General features: G+C 34.1%; 2 protein-coding genes across 9 annotated transcripts in view; one reads left to right on the top strand and one right to left on the bottom strand.

Moving 5' to 3' along the window:
* Positions 1–23,582, top strand: part of LOC145937771 (gamma-aminobutyric acid receptor subunit alpha-1) — a 61,028-nt gene that overhangs the window by 5,115 nt on the left and 32,331 nt on the right. The window lies entirely within an intron of this gene.
* LOC145937768 (monocarboxylate transporter 14) lies at positions 30–23,249 on the bottom strand. 7 transcript variants are annotated; one of them, XM_083041120.1, is made up of 12 exons: positions 12,267–12,667; positions 11,191–11,817; positions 7,450–7,753; positions 6,977–7,120; positions 6,679–6,884; positions 6,315–6,543; positions 5,379–5,833; positions 4,999–5,227; positions 4,620–4,795; positions 4,308–4,530; positions 3,911–4,158; positions 30–3,691 (listed from the first exon to the last, which is right to left on the bottom strand). In XM_083041120.1, exons 2-12 carry the CDS (start codon positions 11,260–11,262, stop codon positions 3,542–3,544), a joined length of 2,436 nt encoding a protein of 811 aa, XP_082897246.1. In that variant the 5' UTR covers positions 11,263–11,817; positions 12,267–12,667; the 3' UTR covers positions 30–3,541. The 7 variants fall into 7 exon arrangements, with proteins under 7 accessions (XP_082897246.1, XP_082897244.1, XP_082897245.1 ...); XM_083041118.1 differs by lacking the exons at positions 11,191–11,817; positions 12,267–12,667 and adding an exon at positions 21,817–23,249; XM_083041119.1 differs by lacking the exons at positions 11,191–11,817; positions 12,267–12,667 and adding an exon at positions 21,817–23,249 and having other exon boundaries at positions 5,379–5,815.

Raw genomic sequence — 23,582 nt, 5'->3', positions numbered from 1 at the left:
GGGGTGTACATGCAAGAAATAAACGCAAGTTTTTCAATAATAAAAAGTCATAATTCCTCTTCTCAATTTTCGATAAACGTTATCTAATACATTTGTCCTTCTTTGTACCATATCATATGTTTAACATATACGCACGGAGTAGGGCGTACGCGTTCCTTTTTTTTTTTACGCTCGTACACGGAGAGAATAGTGTGGCAGTAAGCGGCAATCTATATAGTGGATTATGAGAGCGTGGACCGACGTGTTGTGAGCAGACGGATCTTCGACAAACAATTCGCTTGATTGCATATTAGCGAGTTTGTATACGCGCGTTAATACAATGTTCGTGTTATTATTTATACTATACTAACATATATTTAGTAGCCATTATACGGTATTATATTCGCGCTAAACGTTCTACCTACTGGCGATGCTACGCTCTCATCTGATTCTAAAACATCACACTAGGGTTTGATATATATTGTGGATCCCCCCATCTTTAGAAAATATATCCAAGAAAGCTTAATCCTGTGTAAAGAATACGTTGTAGCATCTCTTTCATAAAATTCATAAACACATTTATCGTATTTCTTGAATCGTAAAGTTTTCAAGATATTTGCCGAAAAAATATTTTGCTTACTGAAAAAATTTTCTCTCTCTTCTTTAGATATTATTTTTTTATACACATCCCTTAAAATCTAATCTTATTAGGTAAAAAAGAGAAAGATAGTAGGCGATTGAGCTTGCAGAATCTGCTGGAGATTTCAGTGTGATGTTCGAGGGTTGGCTTTTAAAGTATGGTGCTTGTTATTTAACGCAACTACAGTACACCTCAATCATAAACTCGCGCGTACTTATATACTTCGATTTCTTAACTGAGTCACGTGTAATTACAAAAAAATTTTATTCAAAAAATTTCTTTTTACCATATGTGGGCGCTTTGTATATGGATATACGTGCGTGTATAAAAAAGATGATTCAGCCATTGGCATAGCAATAATTAATATCTTTATACAGTTTTTTTAACGCTTTAGCCAATATTTATATCTTCAAAAATAAAAATTTTGGAGTAATATTTTTTTTTAAATGGATTCAATTTATATATATTCAATATTATATATATATGTATATAATATATATTATATATATATATGATATATATAATATATATATATATATATATATATATATAATATATGTAGGGGTGTGTGATTATTGATATTTAATATTATTACTCTTATAATAATATATAATAATAATAAATATAAATCTCGATATTTTTCTCTTTTCAAAATAATATATATTCTGCTCGTTGCGCGCGTCGCCACAATATCTCTCTGCGTGTGAGTGTGCACGCAAATTGCGCGCACATGACACGCATGCCACTGTACATCTAACGCACATAAGGTGTTTCGCCTTCTACGTCCCGCACGTACATACATACATTGAACATACGCGTGCGAAATGTCACGCGAACACGCGCGCATATACAATATGTGTATCGATACTATTTATATGTATATAATCTAATAATATAATGTAACTCCGCAGGCGATTTTCGTCGTGACGCGCGCGTGCACGCGTGCATACACGCATTTTGTTGTGGATGCACACCTGTAGTCTCGTTTGATTGTAACTACAAAACACAATTTCTCCTCCTCTTTCTTTTCTTCCCGCCCCGCACAAGACGATCGTGAAACGGGAACGTAACGTGCGTTTGCGTAATTGTACTACGGTAATATTTTAATCGTGTATGGTAAAAGTGTGACAGTAGCGATAGCAGCAGCGGTGGCGAATAGTGTAATAGCACTGTTGGTTCTCATTATTAGCAAAATTCTTCTTTTCTTTTTTCTTATTCTTTTTACCAGCAATCACGCGTGTAACTATAAACACAGTTAATCATTACGAAATCATATATATGTATATACATTTTGTGAATACATCGTGTAATGCGTATTTTTGCCATTCAACAAGGTTTACAACGAGTTTCTCAATCTATATATGTATGCATATAAAATCGCATACGTAATAATGTGTTACATATATACGCACATATATTGTATGTGTTTATTGTGTGTACATTTTGTAGGCGTATTTATACGCAAACTATATCGGTCCAATAATGATCTTTGCCGCTGTAAGAAAATTATAGTTATATATAATTTTCGCACAAGTAACGTTTACAATCGCTTAACATATCGCGTGGGACACGTCAGTTCGTTTTAGTTTTGTATTAATGTGCTTGGTAAGTGCTATATCTTATACGCCACGGTCAGTTCCATCCACTAAATTAAATTTATTTATAATACAAACTAACTGTAACAGGCGAGACGTATTTTTATACATTGATCAAATAAGAATTCTGTGTTTCGAATAATCAATATTGATTATTTAGTCTACCTAACAATGCATTAATTGTCCCTTAACGAATACATTAATAGCAAAGTCTCGCTGCGAGACCTCCCAGCGAGTGAAAAACTTATAACTTTACTTGACTTAATTCTAAAGTTCGTTATTATCAATATCATTTAATAATTCTCTATAAATTATTTACATATTTTATCCTGTGCAACACAGCGATATATTTGTTGCATGTGAATTAATAATTCACATTCTTTTTTATATGCATATATATATTGTATATTATATATGCATATGTACACACAACACCTACAAAACACACGCATACATGCACGTATGTACGTGCATACACACACGTATACATACATACATATATTTGTCGCAAGTATGCAAGAAAATATCTCTTTGAATTGTCAATAATTCAAGTTGCATCTTTGGATGTGGCCAAAAATAGATTTAACTAACACGATAAATCATAGGTGGGATCTTTCCAATAAAGGATGGTCAATTGTACATTGATTAGACTAAAATACGTCGTCGTTGTTTTATACAAGAGTTACTTTCATAAAATAAAAATATGTATGCTAAAATTAATAAAGTAGAATACATAGATTTTATTCATGTATACATCAAGCCTCATGATTAAAACGAGCGAGTCCAATCAGTGACGCGTTGACTGATCCTTTTGTATGTACAATTGTATTATATAATTTTCAAATTATTTAATATTATACTCCTATGATGCAGATTAATAATTTATTCAGGATTATTCGATATGCACAGTATAAGAGCATTTTTTTTAGTTTAATATTTTTTCCCCCCTCTCTCTCTCTCTCTCTCTCTCTCTCTTTCTATATATACATATATACTGCTTGATCGATACTGATTAGGTTGATAAAACGCTCTATCATTTTTTTCACTATTACATGTAGGCAACTAAGTATACCTGATGGGGTTTCATATATAATGTTTATCGGTTTTCAATAGAAAAACAAAGATAAAACAAGAAAACATATACAGTTATACAAATCTAAGTACGTAAGTAAGTATAAAAATTCCATCAGATATGCCACTAATTTGTGCTTTATCGATTAAGTGTGTAACAAAGAAGTACATTTTTGAGACTTTAAAGTAGCAGCCCTATCACAGTGTGGCTCGGAGTGAAGGCGGTTTTTATCCGTTTAAAAAAGATGAGAAATATTTATAAAACAGATTCTATTTGCTTGATTTCCTTCTCAGGGGGTTCTACGGGTGACGGCGCAGTTTCTATTATTTCCGGTAAATCCTCCTCGTTCTCTTCTTCGATATCTTCGTCGATTGGAGTCAATGTATCTAATATCACAGGTTGAGTCTGCAAAAAAAAAAAAAAAATAATTCGTTAATTATCGAGCGCAAAAATAAAAGATGCCATTAATTAAAAATTTCACGAAACACTTTAAATCGTATTATATTTAGAATTAAATCCTGTTAAATGCAAACATATGTTGAATGTCATATTATAATTAATTTACTTTTATGAAATATAATTCTAAATATATATTAAAAAGATTAATATAAATTGCGTTTTTACCTGCGGTGTAGTGCACCGTTTCATAGCAGGGGCCATGAAACTAGTAACAGTGCTTACAAGGAAGAAAAACCCTGCCATGAAAAACGGGATGCTATAGCTTTGCGTCGCGTCGTAAACAGCGCCCGCTAAGGGTGAGCCAACTATAGCGGCAGCCCCTCTGAATAGAATTAAAAGGCCGAAAGCGTTCGTTAATTTGTCTAATCCCAAAAGGTCCACCAAAATGATCGATGTTAATGAGATATATCCAGCTGAGAAATTACAAAATATATATGAGAAAAAAGGATAAAATATTAAATATATTCGAGATAAAATTCGCAACTATCACATTTCAAAATTTAAAATAATTTTCAGTCGAAAGATCATAGATATTAGATAATTATATAGTAGAAATACTTACATATTGCTATTCCGAAAAATATGCTCATGATAATATAAGCAGCGTAACTATGGCAAAATGGCGTTGCGGCTACTGCGAGTGTAGATATAATTAAGCAAATATTGTTTAACAATAAAGAATCGACTTGCGGAAAATCGGCGACATATCCACAAGCCACACGACCTATAGTGTTCGTTATTCCAATGATGGATAATAAGAATGATGCAGAATTGCTTTCAATTCCCTTAAAAAAAAAAGAACGACATAGTTGAACACATGATATTATGCAACGTGATATAATGATATAGTGAAAAAAATTAATAAATAACGTACATCTAAGACCGCAGCATCCACCAGATATACAAAAGGAACATACAGTCCAGCCATACCAAACACGTTGCTAATACCAATTAGAAGGAAAACAGGATCCTTTAATAAGGACATATCCATCATTGTCGCTAGAGCCTCCTTAAACGAGTCAGGTAGTACCAAGCAAGGACATAAAGGTTCTAAAAAATTAAAAATTAATTTAAAAGTTAATGGAAATTTTTTTTTTTTTTTAATTTTTAATAATATTTAATAAAATTATATATTTTATAAATAATATTTAATAATATTAAAAATAATACTTAATAAGATTGAATATATTTAATAATATTTTAATAATATTTAATAAGATTGAATTTTGATATCGGAAACAAAATATACATACGTTGTTGCCCTTTTTCAATGTCCATGTCCTTCATGTCACCACGTACAGATTTAGGAATAGATATAACACTCTGACGATAATTGGCGAGAGATTTCTGACTTTGGTATTCTGGTAAATTGACTACGCTACCACTGTAGAAAATATCCTTTCTCGATAAGGGACGGACCATCATTGGTTTTTCCTTTGGGATACTAGTTTTACTGGTAGTAAAAGTAATACTCTCACCATCCTAGTGCAAACAAATAATGCATATTATTTATTATTAGATTAACAAAGAAATATACGATTAATTTGTTTAGCAATATATGAACAGTATAAATCTAATCAACGTTTCTCTAATAAGATGAAACGTTTGAAAATCTGCAAGTGTATAAACTTACATCAACTTCAGCGTTATTATTTCGCGATCCCAGCATACTACTCGTGGAAAGTCTCAGGTGCAAGCTCTTTCTGATATCTCCATTAGAGTTAAGCATTGTCCTAGAGTTCTTTATTGCACTAAGGCTAGGCTTGTAGCGCTCACCGGTACTCGTTTTACGGATTCTATCGAAGAATGGCACAGAGCCGTTTTTAGGCAAACCTTGAACGTGTGTTGTGAAAGCCGGTTGCGACGCGTTTCTGGGGATTATCGTCTTATTAAATTCATTCTCGGGCTTCTCCGCGTCCTTGGTGTCTTTGGTTTCGTCGATATTCTTGCTTTTAGATTTATTCGAAATATTCTTTAAGTCCATGCTGCCGCTATCGCTAGTATGTCCACTGGAAGAGTGCTCTTGTACCTTCACTTCGGATATAGTCGGAAGGGTTGGCACCGTTGGAACTGGTGTTAAAGGAGTTCCTTTAATATTATGGGTATTCAATAAAATACTTTTTTATTATCTCCATTATTTAAAGAGTGTATACGCCCCTCATTACGAAAACGATGTAAGTCACATATTTTTATTTTGAGATAATTAGATTTTTTTATATTAAAAAAAATATTTTTTAATAATATAATATATTTAATAACTTAATAATATTTAATAAATATTTTTTAATAATAAAAAATTATATTAATTAAAATATTTGTCTACTTTTATATATCTTTAAGAATATATCTCTCTTGTATATCTCTATATATAACTATATATAAGAAGTATGAAAAAACATGATTAATTTAAAAATAAAAAATATACAGAAAGTAATTTTCGATTCTCAAAATAAATTATAATAAACAACGATTAACTTTATGTCTCTATATATTTTTATGACTTACGCCGTTTTCACAATCATAACGGGATATATACGAAAGGGAAACTGATCGCCAATGAGTTTCTCACCAGGCACTAATTGGTCTAAATTGAAGCTGGAATGAACACCAGGATCAATATTGATGGGCATTTTCATTCTCTTTTCCATAGATCCGTCCGGCAATTGTACCATAAAATAAGAACCGCCGATACTGCCACGTTCCATCTGAAATCTCTTTTCTTCGGCCATTCTTTGTAACAATGGTTTAACGGAAGAAGATTTCGGATATTCCAAAGGCCTCATCATGGCACCAAATACCTAAAAATCATCTGTTAGATTTATCAGATATACGAGACATACTATATATTTCGATTAATCTAATGCGCTGTGTTACTCTTGCACAAGCAAAGCAGCGAGGTGTAGCACGAGTGAGAGATTTCACTCTTTACTTACTGCGCAATTCAAGATGAGGCCAGCCAGGATTAGATTTGCTCCCTTCCAGCTGTACGTTTCCAGCAACATGGTCGCGAGAGGCGCGAACGCGAACGTGCCGAATCCCGATCCGCATACGGCGATACCCGTGGCTAAGGATCTCTTGGTTTCAAAATAATAGCCTACGCAAACTACTGCGGGTAGATATATCAAACCAAATCCAATTCCTAAAAAAGCAATGTAGATGTGAACTAGAAAGAAACTGGCGAGGCGTAACAATCGCGCGAATAATCGCGAAAAAATGTGCATTATTACGCACCTCCCATAATACCGTAAGTCATCATAAGCATATTTACACTGCTTGAAAATGTTGAAAGTACAAATGCGGCGGCGCCTAAGAAACTCCCTGCCATACATACTGCTCTACATCCATACTTATTCGTTAAAGCACTGACGACAGGACCTACGACAAAGAAAAATTAATATATATATATATTAATTTGATTTTTCATATGAATTTTATCAAAAGTTCCATTTATAATAAAATCTTAATTCAATCTTCTTTTACTGAGATAAAATCAATTGATTAAAAAATAAGTTTTTATTAGTCCTATATACTGATATTAAATATTTTTCAATAATTCTTCATTTATCTTTATAAAAACTTTTTTTGTTAAGAGAAAATTAATTTCTTATAGAAAATAATAAGTATTAAAATATTTTTTGATAGTGATTACATCCTACGTTTTAAAATTCAGTGCAAGATTTTGAGAACATTCATGCATATCTTACCAGCGCTAAGGTACATTCCAGACAGCAACGAACCGACCCAAGCGGTCTTGCCCTTTCCTTCCCCAAAATATTTAACAAACTCTCCTAGAAAGACGCCGAACGTGTAGGCGATACCGTCCACTATCATGTTACACATAAACGATGCAAATACCACCACCCAACCGTAGCCACCGTCAGGCGGGGGTGGTATATCGTGGTATTCGCAAAGCGAACCTCCCTCATCTTCCGGCGAAGCTTCATCGCCACCCGGTCCATCCGCTCCCGTTAATCTCGATTGTTCTTCTACAGAGTATTCGCTTTCCGTCTGAAAAAAAAAGTGTAACAATAATTTGCTATTTTTTTTTACAAATTTATATAAAAGAACATACTTTATGCATTTTGAAAACGTTACATTCTTCATAAAATTTTGTATAAGAGATGCCTTTTATTTATTAAAAAATAATTCTTATATTTCATAAACAACATTTAGAAAAAAAGAATAATTGATATTAATTTTTGCTATTTATCTATTTATTTATTTTGTATCACATATTCATAACTTCCATCTTACATTATAAAAATTGGACAGCAATTGATACAAATTACAACTCTTACGATATATCTCGCAACTCTAATTTTTTATGCTAATAATTTAATGCGAATAATTTTATGACACAACATACATATATTATACATATATCTGAACTGCAGATAATAATCTCGCAGAAAAACTGGAAAATGCATATAATTGAAGACTATCTTATACTTCGTAACACGAACGCGTTGCATTTGCCTTGAATGAGACTTGCAGTTCACCTTGAATGCTCTAACTAAGAAAAAGCCTCCTTTCGAAACGATGCACAAACAAGTATTTATTTCTAGTAATCACTGACTTACAAAATGTCGATTAGATTGTTTTATCACACTCAATAAAATGTGATAATTTTTCGATACATTAAAAAAATGTACATAAATAGGTAATTTAAAGTCAATAATATTTTGCACATAGGGAGAAAAAAATTCGAAAAATCGTACGTTGCAAAATTATATGCCACGACTCAATAATAACGATTTCGTTGATCATGGTTCTGAAATTAGCGCAGAGGGTAACACAAAAACAACGCTGTGTACTATGATGGTAGGATGATATCATAACGTAGAGTATAGATATTAAATAGCTATTGTGACTTAATCGGTCTCTAAGGCTACATCTAGCCAAGGTGATACGTAGAATGTATCGTTAGAATTAAATTGAAAAGAAAATGGTTGTTTTCGATTCAAACTGCGTTTCTTCTATAATATAATTATAGATTTATCGCTAAATTATTAGTGTTTTCATATGAAAAAATGATATTAAAATAAAAAAAAATAATTAAATTTTTTTTATTATACACACATGAAAAAAAGAAAGATTGATATAAATGTGTGTGTATTAAAACTAATGTTTATTGAGATAAAGAGTGATGATAAGTGATGATGAAGATAGGATATATCGCGATAGGATCGCTATCAGTGTGTTATATAAACACATCGTATTCTATTAAAGACGTGCTTTCTTGGATAAACGAATACTGTTGAGAACGTAGTAGAAAATCTAGCAGCATTATTGGCATTCCAAGCAATTAGAAATTACATAACTTACGAGATTTTACAACGACAAGTACACGATGTTTCAACAAGTAGTTTTAAAAATTGTTTTTTTTTATTAAGATTTTTTTGCTTATTTGTCAAAAGTATTATTATATCCTAAAACTTTGTGACTCTTTTTCTGAAGCATATTGTGTATGTTATTTTTAATTTATTATTAATTATATTTAATCATATCAAATTTATAGTATAATAAATAAAATAAAATTTATAGATATAATTTTTTGTATCTGAGATTGTATTTAATGAGTTTTTTATAAGCAGATAGCGCGCAGGATTTGCTATCGAAGCTGTATATTATTAAATATATTTATTTAGTGATTAAATATTATTTAATTTACATTTCAGCTTTTATATTGTTAGTTAACTACAATGTTCAATCAAATAATAATTGCATCATGTAATAAAAAACAACATCTTAATATGGAGATATTAATACTGTGATAATCGAGAAGGGGAAATATCGAACTGCGCCTACGCGCGGTACGATTAATCGACAACATTTTAACATTTATAGGTATTCTGCAATATAATTACATGAGATTATTGAATTATGAGAATTAATGAAAACACATAACATTCGAATATTATTAATTACTTCAGCAATCAGAAAAACTATGCGATTAGTATTTTATTAATGACATTAGCGCGAAATAATTCTTTTTTATAATGTTATTAGTTATTTTCATGACAAGACTATAGTAAAAATGATAACATATTATAAGACTGTACTTTTTCAATGATATCTACTCATCATTAGTAACTGTCGATTTATCTGATAGGAAAAATGAGCAAAAATTGTACGAAAGTAATTTTTTTTCTTTTTAAAACCATTTTTTATAAAAATAGATAAAGATGAATAATTGTTGCCCGCCTATTTTTATATATCCGTATATCTCACTACGTGACATATACACTGATGAGAGAATTTTCTCTTAAAATTTATCCTGAAAATTATGGTATAAAACATGTTTGATTAATTTTACTAAATTGCATAGTAAAATTAATCAAACATATTTTATATTTTATTATAATAGATATTATTATTTTTATTGTGATAAATATTAATGAGAGAAATTCTCATAAAATTCTTTCCTTATACCATATTGTCCCACGATTATCATAATTTTCAGGGTAAATTCCAAGAGAAAATTCTCTCTGTGTATAATTAATTGCAGTCCCCCATTATTAATTAGTTCCATTATGAATTTGGATCAACGACCTCGCATATCGCGGTCGCGAAGACGAATTTAAATGCAGCGCGTGTGCTCGCGTTCGCGTCCGCGCGGATGACTTGGCCGAACGGAAGGTCACAGCTGATCAGCTGATCGCACGCTGTCATTCCGATCGCGCCACCCGACGACGAGAGGCGCGAAGCTCACCGTGAGAATCGCTCACGCTCACATCTGACCTTGTTTTTTAGCACGATATTACTGTGTTACGTGCCATTGTAATGCGTACGCAAAGTGCGTTACGGATCGTGCGTACAAATGCAGCGGCGTATCCTCTCGTCACGGGCAGCCGACCGCCAAGAGAGACTGTCACATGTCACCTTCCTTCGTAAAGAACCACGCACTGTGCGACTGCGCCAGCGATGATAGACGATGCATAAAAAAAAAAAAAACTTATCATTCGTCCAAGAGGCTACATAAAAATGCACGCAAATTAAATGGCTTATTAGATTACGTAGAAATTGGTAACGAAAAAATAAGAAATGTAGGACATGCAGAAATGCATCGATTGTACCGCAGATTTTTTTTGCTCCAAGTTGAGTTTTACCATCAGGAATTTTTCCTTGTCCGCAACAAATGTGTCCCTAATGCTTATGTACAATAGAGCAATGTGAAAGGGATCACGAGACTATGCGTTTTCAAAGGACGTTCTAATTTTTGCATATGTTCTTCGGATCTTTTTTAAATCTTTGTCTTGTTCAGGTAGTCACTGCTTATAGTCGAATATCCGGCTATAAGCGAGTCACGAGTCGGGAAACGAGATCGTCGTGTTCCAGTAGTAGCAAGACGGAGAGTAGAAAGGAAGGAAGAAGGGTGGGACAGAGATTTTTGCATATAACCGACAGCACCAACACACAATCATATAGCCATATACAAACCGTACCGAGCTGATTTTGCGGGCGCGACGCGAGCCGTACTGGCTGTACTGCGACTTGTTGAGTGACACACGCGACATTCTACGAATCGCCTTAAACCGTCAATCACTCTTCTCTCTCTTTCGAGCACCCCTTTACTCTTCCTGTAGCCTCCTCCTCGCTTTTCGCTCAAAACAGCGTTCTATTTTCGAGCACGCTCGACGCGACGCGAGCGACTCGACGCCGCTCTCTTCGCTCGCGAGAGCGGCTTTATCTCCTCGGCAGATTTTCCGCTGCCTCTATCGTCTATGTTTCTTCCGCACTTTTTATCTCACTCTGTCACTACTCTCTCTCTCTCCTTCCGGCCCGCCAAACCACCCGTCGACAATCTCACTCGTCGTAATCCGCTGCCATGTCGACTATGACTGTACTACTGCTGGCGCGCTCACGTCGTCGTCGGCATTCGCTCGCTTAGCGCACTGGTATCGCGCACAGCGCACGCCGCGTCGGTATCCAATAACTTGGTCGAGGTGGAAATAATGGTGGGAGAGAGCGATCTCCCTCGGTCTCCTCTGCTCCAAGGAGAGCGCCCTGAGGACAAGATACGAGGATGTCCTCGATACGCCAATATAGATATAGGTTCCCTCGCGATGCAACTGTTGATTTTTTTATCTCTCTTTAGAAGATATTTAATATTTAATTTAATATCGTTCAATTTCGTGAAAAAAATTAAATAAGATTCTCCCAATTTTCATATATCAATCAATATATCAATTTTCTTAATGTGTTCCAATTTTTCTTGTGACTTTTTAATGCAAATTGTTCTTCGCAAAAATTAAGAGAGATTTTCCTTCGTGACTGCACAGCTAAATAAATGTTTCGTCGACAAGTACCTCAATATTTCGATATTACCAATTTTTTCGATATGTATCATGTTCTTCAATATTTTCTCTTCAAATATTATTTTTTACAAAATTAATTTTCTCTTTATAAAATTTGTAATTTTAATTTTTTCTCCTTAGAGATATTTCTTTCTCGCGGAACTTTTAATTTCCGTTGCACTTTAACGATAATTGGCTATAAAACTTTCACAAAATTTACTTACTTATTATTATCTTTCCTTATTGCCTTTCTTGAAGTTAAATGTTTAAAATGAAGTTAGTTTCTCTTAGCGAAAAGACGCCAAGCTGTATATCCGCGACGACTGCGCAATGATGTTTCTTCTCGAAGTGCGCACGTGCCAAGTGACTCACGTGTGCCGCGAATAAAAGGTGCATGTGCAATACAACGCACTCACGATAAGCGCTTTGTCTAGTGCCTCTTCTTTTGTATTGCGTTTTGTCACGTCGATATAATATACCATTTCTATTCGGATTCTTGAACTCCCGCCTGTCAGCGGAATCAATTAAGTCATTAAGTGATTGCAAGCACCACTCGTTTAGAAATGCAACGAGAATGTCCTACTGCATTTAATGTCTTCTCACACGCAATGCAATTATCATATATTCATCCGATATATGTATATATATACTAAGCCTCTGAAATTTAACAGATATTTAAAAAAAAGAAATTACTTAGAAGAAACTGAGATACCTTTTAAAAAACATAAAAGAAAAATACGAATAACTAACAAAATTAATTAAAAACAGTTTAACGCTTCTTTTTACATTCCTTTGAAATAAGCATTAATATAAGAAATATTACGACTCAGCGTGAAAAATTATACTCTCATCATTTTTCACGGGTGTCGTCTAAAAAAGAAAGTGGTTGGCAGCCACGTGTCTCATTAATGTTGAAAGAAAAAAAAAATACAATGCACTCGTGTACGATATATTATAAAATTATTAAAGTTAAATTATTTAGTTTTTCCGTACTCTCATGTTCCTCAGTCTTGTCTTCAAGATAGAATCGACACGTTTCCTATATTTTCTGATATATCTCCTTTAAGCTTTCTGTGCAAGACGGTCGAGAGCCCTTCACTGTGAAGCGCGTTTCGATACACTCACGTGCAACGATTGCGGATAATTCACTGTTTTTTCGAAGCTTGTCGGTCGAACTTTCTCGACAATTTGCGCATTGTCAAGAACGACGCGTTAATACACGTCCAGTGTAGCGCTATATCGAAAATATTCGCGACGCAGCACAGCAGATTCTATTTATATTCGGGAACGTGCGCGATTGTCGAACTTCCGCGAACAAAGCGCGGCTTGTCCTTCTTTCCGTTTCGTTTCTTAAATCGAGGTTGTGTCTTCCTGTCACGATGCGCCAAGAAGTGCAATCGATCATTCGTAGGTCATCTCGAGCACTACAATCGAAATCAGCATCTCGATTTCTCAGAGCAAGTCGAAGCGAACCTCAGCGATCAATGACCGATGTTACACATTTTGAAGCGTAATTTCTTGAGGAAAATTATATATTCAATGCTTTCGAAACGAGTCGGAGCGACGACGAACATTTCGCGACGTGATACCGATTTAAAATATCATTTTCGTCGCAAAGTGCAATTGTGTACATTCATGTTGTCGCGCTCAATTCTGCGCACGAGACGGAACGCATGGTCCAAGTCGGAGCAAAGCGCGGCACTGCGTGCGAAACTCATCTACAATCTACATGTCACCGACAGGCATATGTTGTACTCTTGCTTACGCGCGTGCGTTCCCCACTCGGGCTCGAAATGCGTGGCGCGTTATGGAGAAGCGTGCTCGCTCTATGGTGTCAAGGGACGCGCATTTTCCAGTGTGCGTCATCCGCTAATTTCTTAACAGGAGCGTTTTGCATTATTTTGAAACTCCAGTTTTCATACGCATACACATTTATTTTTTGAATTTCACTTTTACAATCTTAGATTGTGTTGTACACTGAGAGAATTTTCTCTTAGAATTTACCCTGAAAAATCATGGCAATCGTGGGACAATATGGAAAGAATTTTATGAGAATTTCTCTGATTAATATTTATCACAATAAAAATAATAATATCTATTACAATAAAATATAAAACATGTTCGATTAATTTTACTAAACTGCATAGTTTATTAATCAGAGAAAATTCTCATAAAATTCTTTCCATACCATAATGTCCCACGATTATTATGATTTTTAGGATAAATTCTAAGAGAAAATTCTCTCTGAGTACATACACACACACACACACATTGCTCTGAATAATAATCTTTTACTAAATATCGTTTACTTTTTTAGTATTGAATATTTTGTGTATTCGTATGCGTTCGAATATATAATCATTTAGACGGTATTTTATCATTGCATATCAGAATTCGGATGTTTAAAAAAAATAGATTTTAGATTCTCCTAGCATAGCATAGCTATAAAATAAAATTGTCATTTTATTCAGTAATAATCTCGGGAATAGTTTTGTTTGGGGCTGCAAAAATAAATGAGAAATAGCAGCGTGATCAAATGAATCATTTTATGGGCTTATCTTTGAAGGAACGAATATTTGATGCGCATCATTTTTCGCTTCAATTAATGGATGATTCATTATAATTCACTGTGGCATTGTCATATTCAATAACAAGGCATTAAATATTGAGACCTCTCAATTGAAAAGGGCTTCAGACCTATTTATCTAAATTTATAGATGAATAATTAAAATTTGATAGGGCCAAAAATTTATATTACGGAGTAATTTTATTTAAGCTTAAATCTTAAATTAATTTTATGTATCTTTTTATACACATATTGAATCTTTCATTAAGAATTTATTATATATATGAAATTCAGATATAACATTATTTTTGAACCAAGATTTTATATAATTCAAGAAATTGTGTCGTAAAAATACAAAGAATTCTGTAGAGACAGATAAAGATTCTCCTCTTCTCGAACAGAGAGAGAGTTGGAATAAAGTCTTAATTAAGGTCGTTTGTCTACTTGTGAGATCTTCAATCGAATCAAAGATGGAACTTACGATGAAATACTCCAGATGCTGATCCGCCGAATCGGCCATAGTCTCTGTATATCGCGTTACGATAAGCTCGTTTCCCTTGGACTATCAGCCGTGATGAAGATCACGGCTAGAGATCGTTCATTAACGAGGCCAGTTTTATCGACGAAATGCAAGATCTCGTTGTGTGAGCGGGACAATCGCGGAACACACACGATGCTCATAAAAGTTTGATCAAATGCGGCCGCGAGCTCCGATCACGCGAAACACTGTGCGGCAGCGCAGCGCGATGCTCATGCGGCTGATGACGCTTATGAATTAATTAGATAATAACCAGCGACAATTAGAGCCGAAGGCACCGACACATGAAAATACCATCTGCTTCTCATCTCTGCGGAACAGTTTCCTGGCAAACTCTCGCGGTAGCATGAACAAAGCGCACAAACAAACAGTAGATATATCCGTCAATCCGGTTATAGATTTTCATCTCAAAACATTTAATTGAAATTTTAAAGAAAAATTGCCAATATACCACATTGATTCATATTCATATATTATGAATTTGCAAATATAAATTATACCATGATCAAAGTTAGAAAGTTTTATTATATTTGAAATTTTAAGTTATAATGTAATTTAATATAAAATATCTCTAGTAAAACAACAGCTCAAATTTTTGTTTTTATAAATCTATAAGTTTACAAATTATTATATATTATGCTATTGAATTTTTAATCTTCTTTCCAATTCTTCAAACTTTACAGTTTTCTCTTGAAATTTTTTTTTATTATCAATAAAAAAGGATATTATAAAATAAAATTTTTTAATTTATAATTTGATTTTAATGTGTTTTTTTTTAGTAGGAAAATATTTTTCTAAAAGTGTGAACATTTTAATTAAAAAATTTTGATTATTCTCTTCGTTTAAAAAAAAAGACATTTAGAATAGATTGTGATAATCAATGACGTATGTCTTATAACAAAGTTAAAATATTTTACATCACAAAGAAGATTGACGATTTTAATAAAACTGTTTTGGAGTTACTCATTTACGCGGCGTTTATCGGTCTGGCAATTTATTCAGAAGGGTCGCAAAAGCTGATAAAAACTAAAGTGGTCATTCTAAACGATAAAGCAAGGATCGATCATTATTTATCGAGTATGAGATATCAACTATTCTTTCTCCAGCATAAAAGACCATTTAATCGCGAGCCTGTTATTACCATTTGCTTATGATTATGATATTTGGAATTGCGATAAAAAAATGCAGTCCGAAGGGAAGAGCAACGTTCTCTGATGCATCCGATGAGTCACATTAGTATTGTTTGTGCATGCGTTCTAATTACTGCAACCTTACTGGATTGTACTGCCTATTGATAACGAAGTCCGAGCGCTTCCGCACTGCATTCTCAGACAAATAATCGTTGATTACATTCAACATGGTTATCATGGATGTATGTCGCAGAAAAATTTATTTATCAGTATAAACGAAAGCTTTTACAATTAAAATTGAGATGTGAAAGAATTTCACTAACTTGAAATAATAAACGATGATACCAAAATTTTTTTTTTTTTATAGAATCTATAACTATACTTTTTTGTTATAACAATAATTATAAAATTTTTTTAATTTAGCTCGTGGAAATCTCTTTTATGTAATAAAAAAAAATCTATCACTTATTAAGAGTTATTGATGCGATGGAGAATTTAATCAACGAAAAATAATCTGAGACAAAAATCAATTTAATATTTGTCGATTGCACAGTCGTGAATCCGTAGCTTGTACGACATCGATAGAGAATGATAACAAGTTCAATAAACACTTAAAAGATAAGAGACTCACACACATAAAAAAGTAGATCTTGATCTCTGAGAATTTTACAAATGCGTTATAATCCATTGCATGAGACTTCGATAGAAGTCAGTCCTAGTTCGGCAAAGTTTCTTTTCGAATCACTCTACTGCGATTTCGGAATTAAAGGCTTTTACTATAGGATATTTTTAAACATATTTATTTAAAATGATATTCTTGGCAAACGCGACGAGACAGAGAAAGAGAAATAAAAGAGAAAAAGAAAAGAAAAGAGAGAGAGAAATTGTAAGCGTGGAAATGATGCAGTGTATTGTCCGGAACATAATATGTTTTGTCGATATTGCGGCGTTATATTATCAATTTCCTCGTTAACCAGCCTACAACTCACTTTCACTCGCACATTTTGCGATTATTTAATTATTATGCATATATTTTATCATTTATTATGCGAAAAAAAATCCATTCAGATATAATTGTCAAAAAGACAATTGTGCACAAAAATATACACAGTTTAAACAAATCATGTGTGCTCTGCTCTTTTTTATATTGCATTATTAAATTACACACATCATGTATTTTCTTTTCATGAGTTGCTTCACTTTAGATATAAAGATAAGATATAAAAAATGTCTCATATTTTCTACTCTTCAAATATTATTTATATCTATAATAAATAAGATTAAATCAAATCATGGACCACCAAATATTTAATATAATATATATATATTTTGTGTTTAATATTTCTTAAAACAAAAGCAGCAAATTTAATAACTGAAAATAGAAAATGTTATTTCTTCCACGATTCAGTTCGCAAGCATTAAATTTTCTACACGCAGTTGATTTTCTTCACCATTAAACACTACTTATTATACGCGTAATTTATCTTTCCTATATCCTTTAGCAGCAGAGTGCGTAAATTGTCTGGAAATGTATATCTGTTCAGCGAATATATATATATTAGCGACGAGTGAATCACAACGCGAAATGTCGAGTCGCCGTAAAATAATACGATTACAAATATAATATAAGCTAACACAGTCTCGAATTAACGATGAGGAAACTTTTAATTCCAAGTTTATTCATTTCATTTACTTCCTCGAATTAATGGCATAAATATTAGAAAATTGTAATGAACACACACGTGAATCTCTCTAAATTTTTCGATAATCTGATAGACTTTAGACGCATGAAAAATAAAATTTAGTGCATAATACAAAGTACAAAAACTATATTGGCGTCAACGAATATGGAATAATTATATGTCATTATGAATACGTTGTTGCGACGAAATTCCGTCGAAGAAAAAAAAAAAAAAATAAAATAAAATTAATTTACGCTCACAGAAATGATCATACGCCGTTGCTTCGCTATCGGTTCGATTCAAATTCCTGCTAACGCTGCGGAGACGTGAGATCGCTTGAGAACACGTCGACTATGTAGATATCGTTCTTTTTGTGAAATTCGGCGTATCCTTCGCGGAAGAAGAATGATACTGCGAAATGGAAGGCATTGCTTTCTATACAACGTTACAAATTTTATATAAATAGAAAATGCAGAGTTGCACATCGAATTATGATTTATCGTTACGAGCGATTTTGCTGAATAACCGTAATATTATATTAATATTAAAATATATAAATATTAATATTAAAATAGTTTAGAATAACGTTGTTGCTATAATTATTCCCTGTTATGTCAATAATAGGGAATATTAATTATCAAGCTTCGAAATTAATACAGTTTGGATAAGAGTTCAGATTTCGATGTTACCAATACATGAAAATAATCCCTTTTTATTCAAACATATGAGAGAAAAATGTGATAATTACCAATATTCTCTCTCCAATTCCTTTATGTTAAAAATAACACGATCGCGATTATCTAATAGTATTTTAAACGTGCCTGCGATTATGTCATAATATTAAAAAAAAAATGCTCTCAATTAATTCATATTAATTGTGGGCGTTATTAATATATGCGATTATATAATATTATATAACGACGCTTGCAATTACGTTTATGCAGTGTTAATATATCGTCCCGAGACTATTTTACAAGCGACCATTACAATTATTACCTTATTATTTCTGGGCGACATGATGGCGGGGGTGGCTCTCTGCTCTCTTATTCGGAGGCGAATGCACCCTCGTGCGCGGGCGAGGAGACGAGACGACGTGAACGGGCGACGATGCGAGACGTGCGTGAATGAGCACCTGACCGGCGCGATACACGCGGAAAGGAGGCGTCGTGTCGTGAGAGCCGAACTAGGCTAACTCTCGGCGCGAAACGCGAGTACGCGCTATACGCGCGACAAAATGTGCTCGTTCAATCACCGAGCAACTTTGTTAATCGCGCGCGGACACAGGACGCGTAGTCCAACCGGGATTCCCCACTCTGGGGAACGTCGCGCATCTTGCCGCGCTTATCCTCGGGCGTCATCATCATCGTCATCATTGTTGCCGTTTCACTCTTTGCCATTGTATACCCCGTTTTTCTCCTTCTTTCACTCTCCCATTATCGCGTCTCCCCGCGCTGCACCCATCAATCTTATAATCATCCGTCTTTCTCGCCCCCGCGCTTCTCTAAACACGCCCGATGACATATTACTCGCGGATATGCGTTCTTTGTATGAATAATATACGAATAAAATCGCTTGAACCACATCGGCGAAGAATACAAAGTTCTATAATTCTATATGTACATATGTAATGCGCGTGATATATATTTTTTTTAATACAGGAGCCCGCGCAACGTGTTTCTTAGATAATGTCTTTCTTTCACTCTCTCTCTCTCTCTCTCTCTCTTTCCCCCCCCGCGAGAAGTTACATTGCGAGATTATCTAATCGTCACGTGTGAACGATCGTGATAATCGAGTCGATGAAATATAGGAGCTCTATAGTATGGCTTCAATCATTAAATCATTAATCATTATGTATATATATGCAGTATAATACACATAGCAGGATGTTGAAAATTTCATCTATGAATCCTTTGATCCAAGTAAAATCGATATAGTATTTGAGTACGAAAATGTTTATTTCGTTGAAGAATAAGATTTTTAACAAAATGCTTCATATTTTCTTTAAGAAAAAATTAGTTGAAAATTGACTGCGAGTGAGAGATATCTCACATTAAAAAATAATGCACGATAGAAATACAGTATATCCTTTTATAGATTTGTCGCAATGCTGTCGAAACTTATGAAATTTCGAAGTAAATCAAGATTATGCGGGATTACGCTAAATTATAATAAGTAACAATTGTAACAACGTAATAATTGTGAGAGAATAAGTAGAAATTTTTTTTCTAATTTTTGTTTTAAAACCGAGAAAATAATCACAATGGTTTCTCATTATTATTCTTATCAACACGTGATTTAATCTATAAAATTATATTATTTTTATTATTGGATATTATGATGATAATATATATTCTTTTTCTAACATGATATGCACCGCATTAATTGCGATAACGTTATCTTAATGCCGTACGTTATTACCGCAGCTTCTCATGTTTGCAAGAATCAGATGATTTCACCATTGACGTTAACGAAGCTTTGCAAAAATGCAAATATTACTTATGTATAAGATATATATATTGTGTGTATCAGCACAATCATAATACAAGTGGAGAAAGATGATATATCGGGAAAAAATAAGTTGGAAATATAGAATAAATTTTTTTTTATAAGGCTTTGTATTCGAGAAAATTAACTTTGAGTAAATTAGAAAATTGACAACATTTTTTTAAGCCTAAATAAAAGTAAAATAAAATTTTATGTTATATTTTTAATTTATTTTTGTTCGATAAACCATATTTCTCAGTTGTATTATGATTTTGGATATAATATTTATATTCTGCATTTCTTTTTTTATTTCTCTTTAAATTCATATATTAATCATATAATCGAGGTATAATAATTCATTCAATTTTTAATAAATTACGATAAAATTAGAATGCTTACGTATTATTAAGAATATATTCGGACCAAAAGACCTTAAAGATTTAATTTTACATAAAACAAAATGACAAATTTTGTTTAGATATCTAAGTTTTTAATCTCCTGTAAATAAAATCAGGATTAATCTTTTAACTGAAAACATTATATACACAAGTTAAGACTACTATTTCATTTTTTAGTTATAAAAAAATGCCTTAGATAAATTGTTTTCAAAAGAGTTATGTTGTGATCATCAATCCGGTTTTGTTCGAACTGAAAATGCTTTCAAGATTTGAAGATCAAATAAGATACAAGGTCACTTTTTGGAAATATAATCATGTGCCTATTAGGATATCCTCGTTGAAAGCAAACAACTTTTATCTGAGAAGTATTTCTTACTCATCCTGCATATAGTAAGAATCGATATATATATAATACATATACATATATGCTTCCACTATTTATCTATCCAAAAAAAAATAAAAAATAAAGTAAAATTTTAAACAAATAACCAATTAAAACTTTCCGCTATGTTAATTTACCATAGCTATTTTATTAATATGAAAATAATTAAAAAAACATAATATATGCAACTGCAGTATATCTCTATTTGTTTTGGATAATTAAGCTTCTTTATCAAAAGCTTTTATTCTACACTAAATATAGAAAAAAATTCCGACGTGTCTTCCGGAAAATCAGAATGCTAGACGTTCGTTTTAAAACTAGAAGAGCATTATTGAGAAGACGAAGAACAATTCGTTATTATCGACGGGAGTTATCGTTAGTATCGATGTCTAATATTGTGTGTTAAACTGAATATAAATATATTTTTTATTTTCTTTTAATGTATAGTTTTAATTTATTTAAGAAATTAAAAAATTTATTTATATAAATTAATTTTAGCAGTGTCGCTCATCTCTCAATGAAAAATTACGTTAAATCAATTTTTGTCCAATTTTTAATATGAATAGCGAGGTGATAGGAAATAGAGACACTTACGATATTGTTCGCCACTATCATCGGCTTCGGGTGGATCTGCAGGCCACAGTCGTCGCCGATTTGCTCGCCAATCTGCTCGCGGCTGCTGGCGGGGCCCATTTCCGTGCCGCAGCACCGGCACCTCCCGAAAGACCAGGCCTGGTTTTTCCTTCGTCGAAATCGAGGCAACGCCTAACCGATCGACCGATTCCTCGGATGATCGACGCGATCAGCCCCAATAGTAGATTACGGTGCTTCCATCGAATTTCTGATGGAGATCCTATCAGCTTCCTCGGTCACGTCTATGTCCATTTGTCTCGCGAAAAGCGATCGAATTCCCGATCTTTATTCTTCACGTTCTTGTCTCTTACTTTTGTTTTTTTATTTGACGAACTTAGACCTCACCTTGCGTGATGAATATAATTTTCTCGGCACTCTTCTCTCGCAATCGTACTTTCAGTTCGATGATCAGAAGTGTGAAAATAATCGATCGTGCGGAATAAAATTCTTCTCTTTGTACTTTCTTTAAAAAATTACTTCCACGCAGATTATCGTCATCCACTGGCGAACTTTAGAGTTTAAATTTATCGTTAAAATTTAGCCGTAGCATTTTCAAAGTGATTCTCGTTTCTTTATTTTCTTGTTATCATCGCGAACATTCGGGATGCTTCCGAATGTCGATGATTTGTTTTCGTTATTTTTCACAACAGCGTCTGCAGGAGGTATCTAGGGCAACTTCGAGTTATTAATTCGATCTCGTCGATATCTTGGTAACTTGTCTGTGTTGACTTGGACGATAGTATAAAACATATGATCACCGATCGTTTTCCTTTCTCATTCCTTAATCTCTTCGCTTTCCTTCACGATTCTTCAGCAATGACGTGAATAATTTCTCAGTGTTATCACTTTATCCTCACTGTTTCTTTCATAAATATTTTGTAGATTCTTCGCGTATAAATAAATATTGTTGAAAGTTCCTGGTCACGTTGCGAAAACAACCGGCGCGAATATTCCACGAGAAACTTTCCCGGTAGTCTTCAGGTTATTGGTTCACCCTCTTCTTCACTTTCGCGGTTATCCCACGACCGATCGATCGTGCCCGTTTTCTGACCGCTACCAAGAAAGCGGTTGATACCGACGATTCCTCGACGACGGTGTCGTTGCACACACCCACCGGCCGGCTCTGACAATGAGTTAGTTGCACCGCGAAAAAAGGGGGAAGATATTCGAGAGGCGCGATCGCGTGGGGGAGGATGGAAAGAGAACGTCGGGGAAAATCGGCCCGCCGGTCTCGAAGGTACAAAAGGATGAAGAGACGATGGAGAAAATCGTCCTCTTCGGGGAGAAGAGTTTCCTCTCGCCAGCAGGCTCTACCCCGCCGCGGGTAGGTAGCGCCGCGGCGCCCCAGAATCAATAAAACGACCGCCCGGCCGTCGCCTGTCTTAGGTCCTTCCCGTCTGGCCTCTGCCTGCCGAGGTCTACCGTTTGCTCGCGCGACGCCGGACGTCCCGACGCGACGCGCGCCTGCTCGTCATCCCCGTCGCGATATCCGCACCCAATCCGCCAATCCCTGGACGCGATGTCGCGCCGCGCTCCGGCGCGATCTCGGTGATCCGCGCGCACGCTCGCTCGCGTGCGGCACTCGCGCCGCGGGTCGATATTCAACCCCGCGGTCAGGAGCGTCTGCGAGGGAAAATTTGCGGAAAGTGCGTTCGCAGAATTCGATGGCTTTACGAGGAAATTCAGGAATGGACATAGGGGATGCGTTAAAGTCTTTCTGTCGCTCT

The sequence above is a fragment of the Prenolepis imparis genome, unplaced genomic scaffold, assembly GCF_030444845.1.
Source record: "Prenolepis imparis isolate NDT839.2.m4 unplaced genomic scaffold, iyPreImpa1.0 SCAF_6, whole genome shotgun sequence".
Lineage (NCBI taxonomy): Eukaryota > Metazoa > Arthropoda > Insecta > Hymenoptera > Formicidae > Prenolepis > Prenolepis imparis.
The sequence above is the reverse complement of the archived record's forward strand: the minus strand, read 5'-3'. Positions and strand labels throughout refer to the sequence as shown.

Coding starts and splice junctions, on each gene's coding strand:
- LOC145937768 (XM_083041118.1), bottom strand. CDS start 21,915: ATGGGCCCCGCCAGCAGCCGCGAGCAGATTGGCGAGCAAATCGGCGAC. Junction 6,544..6,678: donor GCCTCATCTTGAATTGCGCA/GTAAGTAAAGAG, acceptor GATGATTTTTAG/GTATTTGGTGCCATGATGAG. Junction 4,159..4,307: donor ATTTTTCGGAATAGCAATAT/GTAAGTATTTCT, acceptor GTAATTTCTCAG/CTGGATATATCTCATTAACA.